This window comes from Dermacentor variabilis, chromosome 1 (genome assembly GCF_050947875.1).
Source record: "Dermacentor variabilis isolate Ectoservices chromosome 1, ASM5094787v1, whole genome shotgun sequence".
Classification (NCBI taxonomy): domain Eukaryota; kingdom Metazoa; phylum Arthropoda; class Arachnida; order Ixodida; family Ixodidae; genus Dermacentor; species Dermacentor variabilis.
Genome location: NC_134568.1, coordinates 136,831,255 through 136,854,402, shown reverse-complemented (window position 1 = coordinate 136,854,402; position 23,148 = coordinate 136,831,255). Strand labels below are relative to the sequence as shown.

General features: G+C 46.0%; 1 protein-coding gene across 5 annotated transcripts in view; it reads left to right on the top strand.

The window, feature by feature from the left end:
* The window catches only part of LOC142585079 (uncharacterized), a 185,401-nt gene that overhangs the window by 145,440 nt on the left and 16,813 nt on the right, over positions 1–23,148 (top strand). For 3 of the 5 annotated variants that reach the window (XM_075695581.1, XM_075695589.1, XM_075695572.1), the window contains 3 exons: positions 3,273–3,383; positions 3,553–3,636; positions 19,914–20,099. In XM_075695581.1, the coding sequence (XP_075551696.1) occupies positions 3,273–3,383; positions 3,553–3,636; positions 19,914–20,099 (381 nt within the window). The remainder of the gene's footprint in view (positions 1–3,272; positions 3,384–3,552; positions 3,637–19,913; positions 20,100–23,148) is intronic. The other 2 variants (XM_075695607.1, XM_075695599.1) reach the window with 1 other exon arrangement.

Below are 23,148 nucleotides of genomic sequence, written 5' to 3'. Positions count from 1 at the left end.
CCATGCCGTCGTAACTTATGTAGAGGGTGGCTCCACTCCAAAACGGTAGTCTTCCTCGTCCGTTGTCGAGTTGGCCGTCACTTCAGCCTCAGGCTTAAAGCCGGCGGGCGCAAAGCAATTTTCAATTATGCTGTGCCGGGTTGCCGTCCACGCCGCGGCAATCATTTGTAGGGCCACAAACAAGTCCACTTTGGTCTTTCGCCCAGTGTCACTGTTGAGCAACAGTCTCTGAATCAGCCGCTGCCGATATGCACTTTTCACACTGTGAATGATGCCTTGGTCTAACGGTTGAATCAAAGCAGTGCAGTTTGGGGGGAAGGAGCGAACTTCCACATTTTCCAACTCAACGTTCTCAACATTATGCGCTGAGCAATTGTCAATAAGCAAGCACACCTTGTGGTTTTGGACCTTCATATCGCGGTGGAAAGCTATGTTCAATCACGGAAGATAGCCCACGTCATCCAGGATTTCCTGTTTGCTAAATAGCTTACCGGCAAGCTCTTACCGCCTTTGAAGCAGCGAGGCCTCGCGCTCTGGCCGATAATGAGCGGGCAGCGCTTGTCGGTGCCATCCATGTTAGTGCAGAGAAGCAGTCACACGCGTCTTGCTGTGCTTTCCTCCGCTGCATGGTTGGCGTCTTTGTGGGCAGCAGCTCATAAAATAGTCCCGTCTCATCTGCATTGTAGATGTCTGATGAGGCATACTCTTTCATTATGTCCGGCAGAGCAGATGTCGCCCAAGTTACTGCACCATTGGCATCTGAAGCAGCAGATTCGCTGCACAACATTTTTGCAATGATGTCGTGTCGGGCCTTGAAGAGGGTCAGCCAACCTGTGCTTGCCTAAATCGTCGATGCCGAGCATGCAAGCATAGTTGAGTGCCTTTTGCTGCAACACGCTTCCGCTGATTGGCATTTTCTTGGCACGCATGTCGAGGAACCAAGTAAACAACGCCTTCTCAAGATCCTCGTGTGCAGCTCGAGTCAACTTCCGTTTGGCGGACGCCCCCGCAGAAAGTGCACTGGTGATCGTGTCCTTCGACTTCAAGACTGTCGACAGCGTGCTGTTGGAGATGCCGAACTCTGCTGAAACGTCTCCTTTCTTTCTGCCGCTCGAAGCCTCGCTGATGATTTGCGCCTTCACCTCCAAGGAAAGAAACTTTCGCTTTGTCGCCATGCTGGCCAAGCGCACAAGCACAGATGAAAGTATGCGTCACCGCGTTGCGCCAGCGATCGCGTGACCTAGGATGGATACGGATTGGCTGTGGCTCCCACTTGGCAAAGTGGGCCGGCATCTTGTCGCAAGGTGGCTAGCCACATCGTCATCACCACCAAACAATGGCGCCCCTCCATGAGTTTGTTTATCGGCGACGGTGCAGCAGGAGCACGTTTTCAGTGAACCTAAGCGGCGTGGGTGTTCAAAAAATTGCAGACGATTGGGGTTATGTTTATTTTATTGCAAAACAAATTTTAAAGCCTAGCTCAACCGAGCGAAAATTTCGTTAAAGCGAAAACAAGCTCGAAAAATTTTTCATTGTGGCGAGAACTTTTTGTATTGACTTCTATGGCTAGCTGACGGGTAATTGGAAATATTTTGAAGCAGCGTTCATTGTAGCAGGGTTCAACTGTATATGCACTACTTCCACTATATGCAAAATAGATCGCTGCCTGCATCGGTGTGGTTGTTTGCTCTAGTTTCTTGCTGCCTATTATAACATTTCGTCTGCAATTGTGGCTGTGAAAATCTCTACTCTGCAGCAGCTGCAACTAAGTTCAGTCTTGCTATGAATATTTTAGTCAGCACTGCATCTGACCAGCTGCGAGTGCAGGAGCAGATGTCATGTATGAGTAGGATCCCCTCGCGTTTGGGTAAAACCCATTAGGTCCTGATTTTTGCACTGCAAATAGATACGTGAAAGTCGGGTTGTCTGATTTTGCCCCTGTGGTTGCCCTTTCGTAAATGATACTAAATGCATGTGTTGCAAAACTAATGAACTATCTTTTTGCGAGCAAATTGCCAAGATATATAAATTATAATTATATCGATATGGTATATGCCTCGTTTCCACTTAGCACTCAAGCCAGAACCAACATGTATAAATAAAGGCCTGTTTTTTTTTTTTCTTCTTTAATAATAGCCACATTTACGTTAATACAACAATGGTACATTGTATCATATTTCCGCTATATCGCATACATGTAAACAGCACTAATGCACCAAGACAGTGCATTAACCTCCTCAATCTTGACATTTTGCATTGTGAACGAAAGCCTGCAACATTGAGGGGACGTTTGCCAAATAATGTTATGTTCAATGAAGAGTGGCTGATAAGTGTAGTTGATATTCAGTTGTGTTGCAAGTGTATATATAGGAAACCATTAACACAGAACAACAACCGGCAAGGGCCAAATGCCTGACAGGTCCCCCTACAAGATGTGCGCATATATGCTCCCAAAGCATCACACCTCGAAGCTTGCCTGTGTGCACTACTAATCACTAAACTTGTCTCTATTCTTTTTGGGAATGTGGTTTCTTGTAAATGTACATATAATGCTTGACAATGAAAATTTGTAGAGATGAGTTTGCCATGTGATTTAATAGCAGCTCTTTACCATTACATGTTCCTGTAAAATTTGCCTGGTTAAATAGGATATTTACGTCCAAAAGGCGACCATGGCTTGTTACTCATTTATAAACCTTACTGGAAAAATTCACTACTTTTGTCTGCCAGACAACAAAAACCCTCCTATTTAACCTCAATATTCCTCTTTAAAAATAGCATCCAATATTTGTGAATTTGCATGTAAACATGAAATAAACTCAGTCGCGACACTTGCATGGCTAGTCATTAGAGTGTGCTAAACAGATCTACATGTGTAACAAGCCTAGCTAGGTGCTTCTCTACACACTTTCTCAACCTCCCCACTACCTCCTGTTGTAGCAACCTGCTGTTTGCATTCTGCTGCTGCTGGAGCAGAGCACTACTGGTGTAGGGAGGGTAGTGAGAGTAGACTGGTCAATTTTATTACTAGTAAAACTTGGTTTTTGACTTCCTGTTCAGCATGTTATTTTATGTTCATCATAATTATTAGCTATTAGCTAAAAGCACTCGCCTAAACCTTTCATCACAGCAAGAATCGCCTGGCTCTGCCTTGTGAACAGTTAAGAGTATTAGAAAATTTCCAAGTATATGCAGAGCTGCTTAAAGAAAGTGCTACATGTTCATTTTTTAAAGTCCATTGGTAGACAAGTGCGTCTTTATTTTGCTTTTAGGCTGTGGGCGTGGACTCCGGCAAGCCTATGGGCACTGTCATATTTGAAAACAAAAACTTCAAAGCAGAAAATGCAGCTCTGGACAAGTTCGAGTTGCAAACCAAGTCACAGGTAGTGCAGCCATTCTGTTTTTGTTTCTCATTCTAGGATTACTGCTTCTGATCAGCATATGATTTTCAGCATTGATGGCGACACAATTGAATAGGAGCTAATGGTGTCTTTCACTGTGTGAATATTGTGTGCTTCTATGAGTCAGCAGTTTGTTGCCTTCTTTGCGCAGGAACCGGGAAGTTCAAATGCTCCCATGCTGGCACCAGTTGCTTCAAAGGCACCAAACGACACTGTTGAGCCTAACAAATGCAAGGTGTGTGCAGCTTTTTAGATGCAAACTTCTTTATTCATGACAAAGAAATGTGCCATTCTATCTTCACACATTTGTTTTAGATGTCATATTTGGTGGACTCTGGAACAGCATGAGATTAAAGCTTGATGTAACAGTTGTACTTGGGTTTGATTAAGGTTCACAGTGGAAGTTTTATGAAATAGCCCTTTCAGTGTTTTTAGCTTAGGAAGTACAATGCAGTGGAGTCTCTTTATAACAGATCACATGATTGCAGAAAATGTCAAGATATAATTACGTCAAAAATATTGCAATTGGCATCTAACAGCTAATTAAACAAGAAGTCTCGTGCCTCTCCCAGCTGTACATCAGTATATCACACACACAAATATGGTTGAACAGCACAGTCAAGAAACCAGTGGGGCAAGCAAAAAAAGTTCGCTTTCGTAAGAATTTCGTTTTTGCGAAATGAGATGCCACAGACTGGGAGGGAAATGCATTGAATCACTGTTTACTGCCAAAATTTTGCAAGCCGGCTTTGGCGAGTCTTGCTTGGGGCTATTCAAAACCAGAGTGTCGGCAGCAGATAGTAGTGTACCCCATGTGTCAGTCAGCGATGGTGGCGCTGCTATGCAGTAGTATTCTGTCTGTTGCTTTCGGAGATACAATCACTTTAGCGAGATTTCGCGTCAGTCGGCACCAGACGCGGAGCAACAGTGTTCCGCACTGTTTCTTGAGCACACGTTTCTCCGACGCATCAGGTGCTGAGTGTAAAAGTGATGTATTTCAGGTCCCCGACAGTGATCAACCAAGAATCTACACAGTGATTGAGCAAGTCTACACCAGCGACGCGGTAACCACACGCGATGCCCGTTCGGTGTTGGTTGATATTGGAACCAGCGTTCTTGAAGCAACGGACGCTTATTCTCAGGTGGTCTCTCAGTCGTGCCCAGATGCGTGGCGGCGCACACTGCGGCTGTTATTGCAAATGATAATTTGTTGTTGCGAGAACTTTAATATCATAGGTTTTTGGACTGTACAACCACCACTCTAGCCTGTACGTCTGATCTGATTTCACACTTAATCAACGATAAGGTTGAGTGCGAACATATTTACTGCGAGCGTCCTGCATTGGCTTGGCACCAGCCACTCCGCCGCACTGCTTAGGCCGTTTCGTCAGGAGTTGGCGTCTAAAGTTGCGGTCTCGTGATCACAGTGGTAGAATAGGAGAGGTAGCCAAGCAGTGCTGCTTTCCCCATGCGCAAAGTGTTTTGCGATTGCTCTAGAGTTGTTGCCTCCTTTCACAAGGTGGCAGCAGGGGTAGTCTGGGCCCATTCTCACTGTGTGCGAAATACGTAGTTGCGAGCGTTGCGGGCTGTCAAACTGCATTTTTAAGTCTTCGCTGTTTGAGAAAAGGCTTCATGTCATAGTGTCACACATAAGCAAGATAAATGCTGCAGAATAGTTTTCATCCCTTAAAGCCCATCACCAGGTTTGGCCATATTGAGCTGACAAGCAGAGAGCATACATTGTGCGATAACAATCGTGTCTGCAAAGTATTGCATCGCTACGGACTGCGGAAAGATCTGAAATTTCCATCTGAATGCCGTTTCCCCTCTTTCGCGGCTGCCGCGCTCCAAGCCAGACAGTGACGTAGTTGTGCCCCTGCGCCTACGTAATCGTATCTGCAGTGTAATGTCGCTCGTGGTGACATGGGACTTTGAGAATTACTCAAGGCAACATATGTTATCTGTGCGATCTGTTGCTTCAAATTGACGAATTTAAGTTTAAAGAAATAAAACACACAAATAGAATGTCTGCGTTTTTTTTTTTTTTTTTTTTTTCACTGAAGCAAGAGATGTACTTCCACTTCGTCAGCTTGTTCCCACGGTCGTGCGGTCACATGCGCAGGTAGCAAAACTATGCCATTTTCTACAGTGTTCCAGCGCGTGATCACGCTCTGTGATCCACTTGTTCTGCCTAAGTATTCAGGTAGCACTGAATTATACTGCTAGTTACGTTTCCTTTTGCACAGCATGCAAAATAGTGCGCTGCGCGAACAAGACAACAGCTTGCGCGCGGTGCGGGCAGCGGAAATGCGTACTGCGGTTGGGGGGGGGGGGGGGAGCGAGGAGAAAGAAAGATGAAGGCGGGGCCTGTGACGTAAGCGTCACGCGATCCTCGAGGTCTGGTATGGGAGAAAGCAGGGAAAGAATTTCGCTTGCGAAGGCTAGATGGGGTGAGTGAGGAGAGTGTCTTGCTTTGCAGTGGAGTCTGCCTGCTGAAATCATGGGTTCGCAGTACTGAAATATTTCTATCTCGGCTATTAATGAGCAGATTTGAAACATTTTTGCGGCAGAACGCTCCCTAGAGGGCACGTAACAACTTCCAGCGTATAACCAAAATTTGCTACGGGGCCTGGTGAGGGGCCCTTTAAAACAGATTGCTAGCGCTGCATTTGCGCAGGCAGCCCGACTACAGACTTGACATTTAGTCCTTGCTCAATTTTTTTCTTGGTACTAAACTGCACTGTTGCTAAAGGGTGAATGGGGAAGGTCCTTCATGATCAAATACATCCTTGTTGTTAATAGCTGTTATTTTATGAGCGCATATGTATGCGGAAACAATTTTCGCTGTTTATTTGGCTCGTGCAACTATTTAATGAAATATTGCTATTCTAATTTGCTTCGCGACGAATTTCACTATTCAAAGCATTTGATGTCATTAAACACAGTAGACTCGTTCATTTGACTCCGCTTAATTAGATGCTGACTGAAGGTCTTGGCTGACACCCATGCATTTCTGTGTATGTACTTCGATCCTAAAATTGCCCTTTGCTGGATAAATAGCAGGGATGCTACCGCTGCACCAATTGCACCAAAAGGCTAACTCTGCTACATTCTGCTACATTTCAACAAAATGATAAATATGTGCCCTTGCTGTGCTGATATGTTTGCACAGGCTTTTGGGCACTGAACTATAGTCCTCAAGCAGCATTTCTCCACACCACCAAAAGTGGCATGGCATGCATGGACAAGTGCCTGTGTTAGCTTCACGATGGACCAAACCAAGCTTCTCCAATTAAGACTGGATTGCACCACAAGCATAGTGCCGAGCCAGACCTTGCTCTCCTCTCCTGTGTGACCAATGTAAAATGGTGACCAAAGTTTCAGACACTGTATGGTATGTTGCTCGATTTTTGGAACATGACATGCACGATGTTGCTGACATCGCAGCCGTGAACAATTTTAAGGGGGGACACGGCTCTTCGGGACGAAAAAAAAATTGCGTAAAAGTCTACTTTTGGACAATTGAATTTTTAAAATCTGCAGCTATATTGCAGCTACAACTACACAAAGTTTCTCGACTCTTGAATCAATATTTTAGCCACAATATCGCTTTTGTCTGTACCTGCAGAATTTCAGCCGAAGTTATTGCAGAAATAGTACTTTTTTCGTGAAGCGCAGCTGCCGTTTCATGCATCGTAGCGTGGACATCTTGGTGTCATTTGAAAGAGCGATCTTTCTTAAAATTCACGCCAACTCCGGCTCCATGATGTCATTGGCTTCCTCAAATTTCTGCGCCAAAAGAGTCCAAGCGCGGCCCCTTATTAGTTGTTTAGAGCATGTGACCTGTGCTCGGCATATAATTAGCGGCATTCCTTTCGCGTCGTCTGCGTCGTACTCATCCATGCAGTCAGCTGTGTGCCATATTGTCCGAGCAATGAGTCATTGTGAGTGAAGTGGCACCGTACTACGCAATAGCCCGTAAGAAATTTCATACTAGGAATAAGTTCGGTGCAAAAAAAGATGCGATGTGCGCTTATCGACAACTTCAAGAAGCGTAGCGCAACAGATCCGGATGGCGAAGTCGTCGCAGCCCCCTCTGCACCCGCATCTGCTGACGCCGCCAATGTAGGCCTAGGCCTAACTAGCCCGTCGCCGTGCAAAGCCGTTCAAACCGCGTTTGTCGCGGTTTGAAGTTCCTGAAGCCCGAAGAATTGGAAGAGGGCAAAAAAAAAAAAAAAAGAACCTAGGAAAAGCTCCAGTGGCTGTCATCCACTCCCGCGACGGAAAGGAGCGAGATCTTCTGACTGATAACACCGATGCCGCAGCTGAACCTGTGGAACCACTTGATGGGACCGTGTTTAGTAAGTTTAGATGCAGTGTACATTCTGCTTGTGCAAATGAAGTGCAAGGTATGCAATGGCGGGGACATGAAAGTCGTCAGAGGTGAGCACGAATACGGACTCTCTGTCTAGTTAATTCCTATGTGTGGGAACTGTGGTGATGGGACGTCTACGTGGAGCTCGCCATGCATACACGGTGAACAAAAATCAAACCCACTCGCTCTGAACGTTCTCGCCGCTCGTGCAATGCAAGCAACGGGAAACCGGTAAACAGCCCTCAATGATGCATTTTCCACGATGAACATTAGCCGTCACGGACTTCACACTAAGACATGGCAACACTACGCGAAGGAAAAGCTGACTCCCCCTGCCGATCATGCTGCCCGAAACGTGACAAGTGAGTGTGCTCATTTATTTTGTGAACTTTACAACGAATTGTGTCTCGACAACCCTGGGAGCATCACGGTGTCGTACGATGGGTCATGGATGACCCGCGGACACACCTAGCACATCGGCGTCAGCGCCGTGATTGAACTGTTTACGGGTCTTTGTTTAGATTACGTTGTATTGGGCCATTTCTGCACGGGATGCGAGAAAGGCCCAAATGAAAATGATCCTGGTTTTGGAAACTAGAAGAATCACCAGTGCCAGAAGAATAGTGAGAAAAAAAATTGGGAAAAATGGAAGTGGAGGTCACCCTCATTCAGTTCGAGGTCCCTAGAATGGCACAACCTCCGTTATATCGCTATATTTATTGATGGAGATAGCCGTACTTATCTTGCACTGCAACAACAAGCCCCAACTTGTGGTGCCGTCAAAATGCCGCGGAGGCTAGGGGCGAGCCAGCACGAAAGCATCATCGCGACCTGCCCCCTCATGTTTGCCAGGCCTAGCTGCCCATTTACAAGCTTTTGAGTGAGAAGTTGCTTGAGAGGTGCCAGAGGGGGAAGGTCCAAAACAGCAACCAGAGCCTCCACTCGATTATCTGGTCTGCACCAAAGGAGCACCATGCCTCTCTGTTCACCACACAGGCAGCTGTGGCGGAGGCAGTGCCGAACGTCAAAGTGTCTGCATCTATAATGCAAGAGTTGAGCCTCAACCCCAGCTCATTATGCAGGGATCGCATGGCTGAAAAAGATCAGCGGAGATAGAAAGCTTCAGCTCGAAAGCGTGCATCAGCTGAAAACATGTATCAAGCCCTCAAAAAATGCCACACAGGCAACAATTCTCAAACTATGTGCCAGGGGGATACTAACCAGTTACAGCTGGTAATGTGTAAAGATATTGCAATATTTTTGAATAAATCGAGCTGTTTTCATTTTTCTTCATTTCCTGAAAAGAAGCTTTTTACTCAACTGCCCGTTCAGAGCAACCATATCCTCAATCTGTAGGACAGCTACAGCTGTTTTTTTGCTACAGGCAGCTAAATGAATAATGCCTGAAGCGCCGCAAGCATATTCTTATTTGTCAACCTCCACAATTTTTTTGTTTGCTTTTTCTTTTTATAAGTAGCTGTGCTGTAAACACTGAACTTCAATGCGCCGCTAAATTGCTATTTGTTGTTGGATTGGAAAACTGCTTGCAGCACTGCAATCCTTATACATTCTACTTTCCACTCTTGCAATAAATATTAACTACCTGGCCAGTATATCTTTGTTTCACCAAAACATGCTAATGAACTTTAATTATCTCATTATTAATTACTTGAGCCACAAAAAAAGGTAATTGGATTTTAAAATCGGCAGAAAAAAAATACTTATATCTGTGCACTTAGGTTGAATTTGCTTAATAAATAAGGAAACCTCCAGATGCCATGTCCCTCCTTAAGGGGAGACTCTTCTTGAAAAAAAATCATTTCATAAATATTTGTACTAGAGATTTGAAAATACGCCCACTTATAGAGCATTACAAGCTAATTTCAAACATGTCATTAGTTCCTGTGTAGCCGCTATAGTTCTTGAGTTATGTCCTACACAATGGCAAAGTAGTGATCTTGTAGCACTTCATTGTGTAATAAATTTTTGTAAAAAGCTTTGCGCTGTAGCTTCTTTAGCTCTTTGTAGACTGCTAAGTGCCAGTATCTATTCTAACAGCGTCTACATTTACTGCAACTACAAAAAAAAAAAAAAAACTGGCACTTCAACTAAGTTTTTCTACAATCGCGAAAATAACCTTGTACATTTATAATTGTCTGTATGTATAAAATGAAATGAAACTAATGAAATTTGGGGTACTTACTCTTGAAGATTTTTACAGTGCTGATACCTACTTGGAATTGCAATATCTCCAAGCAGTAGTGTCAAAAGTAGAAGAATAATTTAAGGGAATCGAGGGGGAAAAAATTAGTTGAAATGCTGTAATCCTTTTGCATAGTTCCAGTAATTGTATATGCTGTTTGGCCAGATATCGGCACTTTGTGATCTACGAAGAGCTAAACAAGCTACAGCACAATGCTTTTTTTTTTTATTTAGGACATAAAAAAGTGCCCACAAAGATGACTATGTTTTGCCATTATAACAGCTACACAAAAAATAATGACATATTTGAAATCTGTATAAAAAGCTCTACAGTTTGCTGAACTTGGAAGCTCTAGTACAAGTAATAAAGAAAAAGTTGTTTCAAGGAGTGTCTTCCCTTAACTATTCTATTTCATTTAAGAGAGGCTCGCTCCCTCCCTCTTCAGTGAGCTCTAGGAGCTGTCTACAGCTTACACATCAGCGATTTTGGTTGATTCTGCTACAAACACCTACTTGCACTGTTGGATACTGATGAAGGGCCGCTATTTAGGTCTAGCTGCATCGTAAGGCCATGAAAAAAATTTGCTTCCAGCTCACATGATGCCAGGGAGCAAGTAATTGTGGCAAGGTGGCCTCAGATTTGTTCAGACCAGTAAACAGCCTCTGTGATAAGTTGTGACATCATGACCTAGGCATATGGCTGGAAGCTGAGATCGGGTCTGCGGCCGACATGCTGGTAACTACCGCTTACTGGATGGAATGGTGAAAGCTCGCGTCTTGGCAGAAAGCTCCGAACTGAATTCACGTATCACAGCCTAATCTGAAAATGTCGCACAGTCCAAAGTTGGTGAATTCGTGACAGCACGCGTTGCACATCGAGCTAAAGCGAACCACTGCGCTGTACCATTGTGGTATTGAGTAGATAGCATATCAGTAAAGCTGGCACAGGACAAAAGTACATTTTTGTGCTGCTGGCTTTGTAAAAAGCAATAAAATTAATTTCACTGCTGAAGCCCCTTCTTGTACTGCCCACCCGATTATTAGGACATTGTTGCGAGAAGTCTAAAAGATAGGTTTGGTGGCTGTTTTCATCATCAAGTTTGACACTCATTAGTCTAATTTCACATTCAGAGGCCAAAATCCCGACACAAGGACAAATCCACCATGTGACATAGGTGATTATGTAGCACAAGTTTATGAACCAGTGACAGTTACTGCTTTCACATGGCTTGCCCACTGTAAAACTTCATGTACAGGGGTGGGGCTCCTGCACCATTTTGATACAAACACAAATTCCTGTGCCAAACACAGAAAATCTTCTTAAATTGCGCCATGCTGGGCTAAAATGGTTACGGCTTGTGTGCTGCGACAGTGGCTGCAAACAGCGAGCTGGGGCTTTATGTTGGACATTCCGCTTTTTTCTTCGAGGCGCGATGCATACAAAATGGCACTGATCGCCCCGTTTTGCTTTCATATTGTGATGCATACTTGACATTTTGCCTAAAAAACTGACATGAAGGCACTTAACTCCTTCGTTTCTGCACCTATTCAAATCACTCGCTGGTGATCAATGCTCTAAATTGCCAATTTTGACATGTTCAAGCAGTTTATTATCCACTTAAGGCCACCCAGTAATTAGTGCAGACACTGCACTTTCATAATCGGTTTAAATTTTCCCGCTCTGGCGGTGTGATTTTTGACAGACCTTTTTGCAAACTAATGTGCATATGTTGTAGCGAAAAAGGGCGTAGCTGTCAGCCTCTGCCGCACTCCAGGAAAAAAGCAAGCTGCTCTCAATTATGCCGCACTAGCATCAAAATTTTGAAATCAAATGACTCCGAGCAAGTCAAGAATTAAATTATATCACCGGCTTTGCCATCCAACAACAGTACTGAGCGGTGATAATTACCCGAAAATGAAGTCAACTGTTCTCTAGTGAGCTTTGGTTTGGAATATGAGTCGTTTTATTCCACGAAAGTATATCTGAAAGTCCCCCGCATGTCCAACATGTGGGCCTGGCATTTTCAACCTGCTTCCAAGAGTTCCTATTTTGGTTCTCTTGTAAAATCCCAGCAAGGGGGGTGCCTGTGTCATTACGCAATTATCGAAAGTTGCTCCCATGGCGTCGTCCCGCGCGTCACGAGAAAAGCGCTCTGCTCGAAAATGTACTGCACCTACACTTGAATTTAGTGGCGACTCCATTTATGATTCTGAAGTTGACAGCAAAGCAGATTCAAGCTCTGACGGCGACAATGTTTTGAGTTAGCCTGGGTATCAAAATTGGTGTATGATAATTCGTACTCTCCGGAGCAGAGGGGATGGGGCGACAACAAACCCACCCCTTGTGCATTTGTAGATGGTTCAACTGCTGAATGCCGATAAGGCTTACGCCTTATCGACTGTGGGCCCAAGGCATGAGACGGGACGCGACGTAGAAACACACACTCGGATTATAGAAACACACACTCTGATTAATAAACTAAAATCATGCCAGTGACATGATGAAAAAATAATAAGCAAACTACACACAGTAGGCTGCAACACTTCGCTGAAGGCATGCGGTTCACAAACACAAGCTCGGACGCAATGCGCACAACAAAGCCCACCAAGTAGGAATTGACAACTCTCGAAATTAAAAAAAGATACCCAACACAGCCGAAGAATACATGCAACAATAAATGCACCAAACACTACACTAACAGAACATACAAAAATCAACACATGATGAATAATAAAATGGAAGATGAAACGGGGGGAAAAAAGAGCCCAGCAGAAAGTTCTGAGAGCAGATTGGAACACAAGGCTTATCTGTGGTTTGCTGGCCAAGATCCCGATCTGAGGAGCGTCTGGCTGCTGTTATCTTGCTGCCGAAGATCGTGACAGACTTGCACCACCTGTCGATCTGCTGCCGAAGACTTCGGCCTAGGGGTTTCAGCCTGCCGACCACGTCCACAGCTGTCTCTCATGCACGACCACGCCACTCTCTTCCAAATCGCTCTTCCTGCACGTCAAGGCTACCTTGTCCCTCGTCACGCTCTGGCGACTCGCGTGATGAACCAGCCCAGCGAGCTCGGCAACAATGGGGAGCTTCCTTACCACCTTATAAGCGGCACTGCGGCTGTGGTTGCAATGGTGGTCATGTCGAGATGGACGCTGGCATGCACTTTGTGACACTGGGACATCTGCAGCTGTTGACTGGCGAGTCATTTATGGCCTTGAGCGGTCTCCTTCTTTGTGCATTCTTATCTGCCAATCTTTTTGCACTACCTGAGAGCTTTACTGATTATCTCCAGAATGCATACTTTGTACCCTGGAAAACAAAGCTAATGATCAATAGTCTGGCAAGGGAACGAGAGTTGAGGATCACCAGTCAGCCCGCAAAGGAATAGTCTGCAAAGGAAAACGTTTACCTAGGTCAATAACTCGCAGGGGACCCTGATCATAAGAAGAAAACTTACAGAAGAATAAAATTGGGTTGGAGTGTATACGGCAGACACACTTGTATCCTTACTTGAAGCTTACCATTATCACTAAGAAGAAAAGAGTACAATCAGTGCATTCTACCTGTGTTAACTTGCTTTCGAGCTTCTTTGTCAGTCTCCGAGTTTCTGCCCCATATGTTAAGGACTGCACAAAGAGCGATGGAATGAAGAATGATAGGCGTAACATTAAGGAGACGGGAAGAGAGTGGTGTGGATCAGAGAGTAAACGGGCATAGCATAGCTGCATACGAGCCCTGCGGCGTTGAAAACGCCGCAGGGCTTGTATGCAGCAATCGTCTCCGGCAGCGACTCCATCCACTCGTTCACCGTCAAAATGTCCACGGAAGTGCTCTCTCCGCAGGAGCGGCTGTACACAATCCTGTTTAGTTTTTTAAAGTGATCCAGCCACCCGTTCGATGCCTGAAGGTCGTCGATGCCCAGACGCAATGCCACAAGGTCCGAATTTTCTTTTAGAATGGCGCCGTGAACATTTACAGTGGAACCCCGTTCATGAGTTTTTCACCGGACTGAGGAAAAAAAAGTAACAGCCAGGAAAACGCAACAGTGAGGAAAGCTCCGAAAATGAATGAAAAAAGTGCAGCTTCAACTATAGACAATTTATTTCCACAGAGTGCGCTTAGAACTTAAAAGTCTAGAATGGTAGCTTGCCGTTTCTTTCGCTCTTTCTCAATAGCCTAGAAGGTCGCATTGCTGTCAGCGTCGCTGAGAAGTGTGACGTACCTGTGGAGGAGGTCCAGAGCCGCGACAGCTTCTCCAAAGCTAGGATTTGGCAGCTCCCCGGCATCATGCGGCTCGTGCTCTTCATCGTCACTGCGCCACGGCAATGGCAACGGACGAAGGAATATCCGCGGGAAATTTTGCCCTCTTTGGCGTAATCATGCTAACGTGGTAACGATTGTTTAGTATTGCTGTGGAGCGCGCGCGTCCAAGCAGCCCGGTTGCACGCAGCGCAGCTTGGTTTCGCGAGAAATGTAAACAAGAGAGGAGAGCTGGCCCGATAGGCGGAGCAACGCCAACTTCCGGCTTCCCTTTAGCTATAACTTCACAAAGAGTGACGTCAGGGCCTTTCCTGAGTTTCCTTCCTCCGTGAGTCAACCCGTCCAACAAACCATGCGGTGACCGTAATCACAGTGATGATAGTGAGAGCATTTTTCACGAATGGCCACCTAGTGGCGGCCTCTCGAACTGGCGTGCGGCTTCTTGCAGCCAATTCCATAGCCAAGCCCGGTCAAAACTTGTCAAAAGCCAAAATGGCGGTTGGAGCACGTTGCCTACATTAGCCCAGGCGGGTTCGGGTGGCGACGCATCATGCGGGAACATTTTCACAGCTACTACGTAACAACGGGGTTCCTTATACATTGGATCCTATGGAGGCTATGCCGGGACCGGATGAAAACGACGTAACAGCGGGGTTCTGCTGTATCGCAGAGCTCCATGCTTGATGCAGTCACCTGACGAGAACTTTTTCTAACTTCTCATGCTGTCCTTTTTTTGCCGCTTTCCGCTTGAGCCCAAACTTGTTGGCATTCTGCAACATCACCGCTTTGTTTGCCAGGTTCGTCTTAAGCGAAGATTCGGGTATCTTAAAGTCACAGGCAATGCTGGCTTTCGTGGCTCCATGCCTCTTTTCCGCTTCCTCGGTAATATTTAGCTTATCGCCGAATGACAGAACTGTCCACTTTCGGGACATCGTGCATCACGTTGCTCCACACAGCTCAAAACCTCCGCTGAACGCTGGTCACTAGGATTAAGACGAAGAACATGTGTGATAAACCTAGGCCTCTCGGCGCTACCTTGTCGGCGATCTGCTGCTGTGAAACTGGAAGGAGAGAAACGCTCCCCCAACGCGACGAGAAGAGAAGGAGAAAGTGATTGTGGAGAAGAAAAGGCGCTATTTCAGCTCAGCGGGCGTTGCGGGTGGCTGCTCGTGGGGGAGAGAGACTTTACTTTTGTCCGCCGTTCCGTCCCGCGCTTTGTGAGGGTCGTTGTATAATGCGGGTTAGGCGTAAAATTGCGTCGGGTAACCGGGGTTTTTAATGCATTGCTTCTATTGGGACTTCACCGGGACTACGCTACTCCGTCATAAAACCCGGGTCGTCGCAAAATCGGGGGACGTATAACCGGAGTTCCTCTGTATGCGCTGTCACTGCCATCCCTTGTTCGCTTCGCTGCTTACTCCCCGCCATGTGAGGAAACCACCTCCCGTACATTTTATTTTAAAAATAAATTAAAAAACAGTCGTCGTAACTTTTGATGATGTGCAAAGTCTCTTCTCTTGATTACGATGCAAACACAGCAGTGAAAAGTGGAAAATATCACAGGTTTGCACTATTCAGCCAATATTATTTCAAATAAATATCTGAAAAAAAAAATTATGGCCTAAAACGCAAATGCCAACTCCACCTGAGAGTGATGCAAATGCTATGAGCATGCGTTATGAACAAAATATTTTCATGGCCCCAAATTAAGCAAAAAATGTGCTGATACGCATGCCTCTCAGTAGCAATTGCCTATGGCCGCTCATTAGCACAATTTGTGCGGCTTTTCGTGCCACAAATTATGGCGGAAAATATCTGCAATGGTGACCCAGTGTATTGTCAAATTGAGTTTATGAAATGGCCCTTTTTGTGACACTCTTCACGGGAGTATTCCTTCAGCCAATCGGGAAGCTGACATGGCAGTGATCATGGACCGCCACCACCACATATTCGCAAAATTGCAGATGCATTGCACTGGCTTGTGCACGCTATTGCTTACTTTCTTTTTGAAATCCTAACGTTGTAGTATAGTTGCCAGAGACAAGAAAAAAAAGTATTAGTCATTAAAGTTTTCAGTTCCACGACCTGTGTTGTCATCTTGATGAAAACATAAAATTGCATTTTGCAAAACTTGCGCTTCCCGGCACAAACTTCAAAACCTGTGACCTCTCGGCTGCCAATCAATCAACATGGCGGATAATGGTGGCTGTGAAGCTGCCATGCGTGTTGACGTAACTTGCATGTTCGCCACTTCCAGCGGCTTCCTTGACCGCGTCCGCCATTGCCAGATGCCAACCGATCTGGCACCCGTACAGACAGCTGTGTACGCATCTTTCATTATTCCTTGTTCTGTTCATAATAAGCCCTATATTCACAATATGTGATTGCAAAACAAGAAGAAAGAGTGCTAAGAGGCCCAGCTTCAATGAACCACATGTAGAATTGCACCAGAGTACAGCACCAATGTGGGAGCATGCTTCTGCACCTGCCATAAATGTGCAGTGAGCTGTTATGATGCTGCCATATGTGTTAGCTAAGCACCGCACTTTCAGGTCTGGCTCCTGAAACCGCCGAAAATTGCTGACCTGAAAAAGAAAAAGTCGTGGAATTCGTTTTTGACAGTTGCCTTCAAAAAAGCTTTGTTGCTGCGTACAACGGTTCCAGCATCTAAACATGCAACCTGAACTTTACTGTTGGGTATGTAAGAAACTTGCACCATGTTTACATTTAACTCCTCTGTGCACAGGCTTAGAAGAAAGAAAGACTGGACAGCAACATACGCTCGTGTGGCAAATTGGCTACCGTATTTACTCGCATAATGATCACACTTTTTTGTCAAAAAAATTGATGCAAATTCAGGGGTGTGATCATTACGCGGGTTAAATTTCCCGGGAAAAGAAACATTTTGTTTTTTCATTCCGTGTTTGCTGTGGAATGTCGAGTCAAGAAGCAGGCGGCTGCCACTGTCAGTGCGGGACACCAAAACAAAATTGGCAGCCGGCGGAGCAAGCCGAACGCGATTTTTCTTCTCGTGAGTACATTACGCGCATTGAAACAATTTTTTTTTTCCGTATCAGTAATGAATAATATCGTTAATATCGGCAAGCTTGTGACAATAATGTAGGCATGTCCACTTGGAGGGTACAGACACTGCGATGGGCGTGTTTAGCTGCCAGTGACAGAAACACGGCGGGTGTGCTGCCGAAACTGCGGCATTTGTCTTCACTACTATCTTACTACAGCACGTTTCCACTAGGGGGGGGGGGGGTGAATATCTTAGCTGCGTTACAAGCGTCGGCGTATGAATAGGGTACACTCCTAACGTATCAGTGTTTAACGTACGTGGCCATTATCCTTGCCGCTCACGATTTGTTGCGTGCCCACGAGTGCAGACAAGAAGAACCGAAAGGTGCCTTTTATGTTGTTGTTGTTGTTGTTGACCAAAACCATTATGAAGCCTACAAATAATAAAGCCAAGGCAAGTTTGGTTGTAGCTTCTTTATTTTTTTCATGGAAGTACGGTAAGTGAAGAAAGGAATAAATGGGGCGGATGCTTAAGAATGTTGGGTGCATGCAGACCGCTTGGTATGTCTTCAAGAGTCGTTCGCATAGCATTATATGGTAAACGAGATAATCATTAGCTAGACTTGGCACACAACATATCGCTGCGACAGGTTCAGGGTGCGATCATTACACAGGAAAGGAAAAAAATCGAATTTTGACGACAAAATTCAGGGGTGCGATCATTACGCAAGTGCGATCATTATGCGAGTCAATACACTACGTGTGTCCTACATCTGTACACTATGTGCATGCATGTGTCCTCTGGGAGCCACAGGGAGCTTGGCGAGCGGACTCGTCGCGGCACTCCACAACAGCCACGGTATCGATGCTACATAGCAGACGCAGCTATATGGAACTGTAGTGCGTTTGGTATGTGCACAACAGGGCTGGAGTGTGCATGCGGGCTCATGTGCTCCCGTCTGACCGTGCTATGTGGTGCAGACCTGCTTTGTTCTGCAGCAGCTTACCAACTGATAGTAGCCACATCCAAATTACATATTTGAATGCGCTGTGAATAGCTCAATACGAAGTGATGTCATCCAAGGCACCTAACCAGGAACTGCTAGGAGTGAGCACGTGCTGGCAAGGGTATGTGTGGTCTGACCAAGTTTTGTGTGGTTTGAGGCTAGTTGAGTTTTGCAAAAAGAAAAGGAAAAAAAAATTAGCGTGACCGGACAGTTCGGCACCAATAAGTGGTGTGCCAAAAGTTTCATTCCTGCGCATGCATGCACGGCCGAGCATGAGCAAATGGTAGTGGGCTTTTCCAGGAAGTACATATAAGTTGTTGAAATTCAAAACGCAGATTTTTGCTCGCTTCAGCTTGTTGAGTAAATTGCATCAATAAGTAGGCACGGTAACAGCAGGAAGTGGCACATTGATCCGAAGAGGCTTGATTAATGTCTGCTATCGACCAGTCGCAGCACTCCCTGGGAATCTGCACAAAGGGGGAGGAGGAAGGCCTCTGCCGAAAAGTTTGAGAAAATGACGACTGTGTGCTCCGCTATTGAGCTCCACGTGCGGCTCATGAGTGCAAAATTTGGCTGAGATGCCCATAGCAGCGTATGCTATTGACACATGTACACTCGCCCGCAAAATATTGCGGGGTGTGTGAGCGCATGTCGAGGCCGACGCCTGCACGCATGCGCGTCCCTCCATGACTGCAAACGTGCATGTTTCCGCGCTTCCTCCTTGCGCGCCGGCGATATCCGAATGCAGCCAAGAGGTGCCCCTCTTGCGTTTGACGCTGTGGTGGCTTCGACGGGCAGCACTTCGTTTATACAACGGAAATCAAGAGTTCAGTTTCATCTTGCCTGTCTCCTTCTATAGAGGGCCTTTTCTGCCATGCTCTTCTGCGGGAAAACGCCCCATTCGTAAACAGAAACAACGAAGATTGGTCACAAAAAGGTGCAGCGCAGAAAAAAAAAAAAAAAACTTGTTGCGTTCGCCACCGGGCCCTATGCGTCAGCGCTCGTGACTCGACAAAAAGCAGCCGCAGCGGCGCCACGTGACACCAATGTGGTTCGCCATTGGTTTTGCGCTCACGTCGTCTGCTGGGATTTTGGCTTTGCACCTCGCAAGCTCTGGATAGTGTTCACTCTCCGTAATCTGAACTAGTGTCAAAATTGGCCCTACGCCAGTATTGCAGTAGCGTAGCTGATCCCGCCGTTCTAAACACGCTTCACATAGTTGTGCCCGTCGAAGCCGCGACAGCGCATATCGCAAGACGTGCACCTCGTGGCTACATTCGGATATCGCCGGGCGCGCAAGGACGCGCGGAAAGATGCACGCTTGCAGTCTCAGAGGGACGCACATGCGTGCAGGCGTCGGTCTCGACACCAGGGGTTCCCAGCTAGAAGGGGAGGAGGGTCGTTTCGCCACGTGCTCGCGCACCCCACAATATTTTGTGGGCAAGTGTACTTGTTTATCAAAAAACAAGTACACATGTCGCTGTATGCATAATCCCCCCCCCCTCCATTAGAATTTACTGGTTTCACAGAAGGGCGTACACGCTGTAACTCAGCATCGCAGTTGTTTATAAAAGGCATGTCATGTGTAGTTAATGAATGGGGTGTCTTAGTTGTCTCTAAGCTGCTCCCCATCTTTTGTGCAGGGAGAAGACAGTGGAGACATGAAGCTGGACTTCACATTTGACCCTGAATTGGCCCCGTTTGGTGACGAGAAGCAAGCCAAGCACATAGCTATCACACGTTCCCTGTCCAGTGAAATCACTTCTGCCAACTCTCCCATTTCACCTTCTACGGATGATCTGAATCTGAAAATTGCATCTGTAAAGAAGGTAATAACCTGTTCCGTGTAGTTATGGAGTGAATGTGCATGCTATTCAAGAGTACCCAAGGGCTGTATTTTGTAGTGAGTTCACTTTTCGTTTTTACGTAGCCCTTGGTCATAACCGTAGCTGCTGCTGGGTCTGAAAATTGAGGTACTTCAATGAGGCTTAACAATATATGGATTTCACAGAGCTAGGAAAACTGCCAAAATTATTCTAATACCTTCATTCCCTTTATTTAGAGAAGAAAGCCCTCACTACTGTGAAGGTCTTGCAACTTCCTTTGCAGTTCAGCAGCAGCAGTGGTGCGGAACAGTAGTAGAACAGTACTGAACACACAGTAGAACCTTGTTCATATTGTTACGGAAGGATGAAGGAAGAGAGGAAGAAGAATCACAGGACGCTCGCTGCTGCGTGGTGTTGGTGGTCAGCCATCGTAACTACTCCGAATCATTTTGTGTGTATATTGCAAATACAATCTTCTATACTCGCAACATCCCTCGTAACATATTGGTGAGAGGTGCGGGGTACCACGGCTGGAAACGGAGCTCCGCAGTGGACGTCTCATCACCGTCCACACCATGAATGACGGTGAGCACTCGGGATCAACGTCGTTGCCACCTCCTACGTCACCGTCACATGCTGCATCGCTGCCACCTTCGGTTGTCGTTGTGCAACCCAAAGATCTTGGAACTTTCTGCGGGACCGATCGCGCCGACGTTGAAGAGTGGGTGGCCATGTACGAACATGGGAGTGGAATGAACAGATGAGACCCTACGCTGCTAGCTAACCTGTTGTTCTACCTAACAGGTATGGCAAAGGTGTGGTACGAAAACCACGAAGAGAAGCTAACCAGCTGGCACCAATTCAAAGAGAAATTGAGACTTGTTTGGCAAACCAGCCGGCTGCAAAATTGCCGCAAAGCAGGAACTGGCCTCACGTGCCCAATCCCCCACGGAGTCCATCTCGTACAATCAAGATGTGCTGGCACTTCGTCGTAAAACCTATTACGACATGACAGACGGGGAGAAGGTCGGGCATGTGCTTAAGGGCATTGCAGATGGTGCGTTTAATCTGCTAATGTGCAAAAGCTGCTCTACAGTTGATGCAATCATTAAAGAGTGCCGACAATTCGAGCGGGCCAAAAGCCGACGCGTCTTGTAACCATTCGCCAAACTTCCCAATACTGCCGCAACGTCAATGTATGAAGATCAATCTGCACAGCAGCATGCGTCGCCATCTGAAGACGTGGTGCAAATCGTTAGATGCGAACTGGCTGTGATGGCGCCCGCACCTTTCTGTTTGCGTAGTCCTGATCCTACCACATTTTCAGTTCCCCTCGTACAAGCCATCGTTCGCCAGGAACTTAAAAACATTCGTTTACATTCTGTATGTGCTGTCGCCAATCCCAGAGCTAACAAATGCCTTTCTACTATTTTCACTCCACCCTGACGCTTCTCTCCGCATTATTACATCCTGACTGAATCGGGTTGCGATATGCATTTCTCCATATGCTTCATGCATTTCTCTGTCTTCAAATCTGCCTCTTTAGCTATCCTCCATATAGAAACAAGCATACAAAATGCAAATGAATGAAGGTCGTGCTGGAGTCTGCAATTGGTTGCACTCGCCACGTGACACCAATGTGGTTCGCCATTGGTTTTGCGCTCACGTCGTCTGCTGGGATTTTGGCTTTGCACCTCGCAAGCTCTGGATAGTGTTCACTCTCCGTAATCTGAACTAGTGTCAAAATTGGCCCTACGCCAGTATTGCAGTAGCGTAGCTGATCCCGCCGTTTGTGGACATCTGAGACCCACAGCTAAGCCTTTCAGCACACAATGTTTGGGAATTCGCAACCAGGCATTTTGCGCATGGCATCCCTGACTGTATGATCATGAGCGCAGACTCTGTTGTCATGTGCTCACGATATCTCTTTACCATATCTATCAAACCATCCCTTCAAAAAACGAACCTCATCATGAGCCCTGTTCACTAGGCCCCTTGGGCTGGCACAGGCATCTGGCTGCAGAAGTGATGCATCATACAAAATTACAAGCTGGAAAGCACTTAGCAGCACCTATCAGGGGCTCTCTGATTCCAAGTTCCACAGCGATTGTCAAGGGAAGATGGCTCGGAAAGCTGATGAGAGCATTCATTCAGTAACATGGTCAAAATAAAGAATCTCCTCACTGATTGTACTGGAGACTGTTATCAATGAGGCAGTCTGCAGGTGCAACACTGGAACTATATTCATGCCCTCTCAGAGTTCACTTGGTTTGAAACTTGAGCATCATGCTCATTGTAGAGCAGCAGCAAAAGAACGCCATAAGGGGGGGGGGGGGATGAAGGCACACCAGACCAGAGGCCACGTGTCCAAGAAGCTCCACATCGCAAAACACACCAAAGTCTGCAAATTTGGTCTGCAAAGTATGGTGAAGAGAAGAAACTGACAGCCGTTGTCTCAACTTTTCTTTTTCTCTCCCCCCCCCCCCCCCTTCTGCTCACTTTCTGGATCAGATTTCTTTACCATTTAGCCTATTCTACTACGGGGTTTTCTCCCCCCCCCCCCCCCCTTTCCTCATCATGTTCCTTGGGCTATACAGTGCAGGTCGTGACAGTCTCGCTTTTTTTATCTTGACTTTTTATAATTTCACAGTGTGGCTATTCGCTTACCCCAAAGGTGTGCTTGATGCAGAAGTAACAAAACAGTGACACTCCAGAAAATTTGTGTTGCAGAAACAAAATTAAAAAGACTGTCATGACCTTCAACAAGCGTTCAGCTATGCAGTCAATACTCTACAGCCTTCTATCGTGTTTAAGCTCCCCAGGCCCTCCAGAATGTTCAAGGGTGAAAAATTCTGTTCAATAAAACGTTCTCAAGGTATCAATCTGAAACTTTTGTGGAAGCATCAGGGAGACATTTGCGCCAGTTTTCATCAAAAGCGATGAAGAAATAAGGAAGTCGATTTATATATACAGTCGAACCCAGATATATCGAATTCGATGATGATCGGGAAATAGTTCGATATAGCGAAAATTCGATATACAGATATAGGCC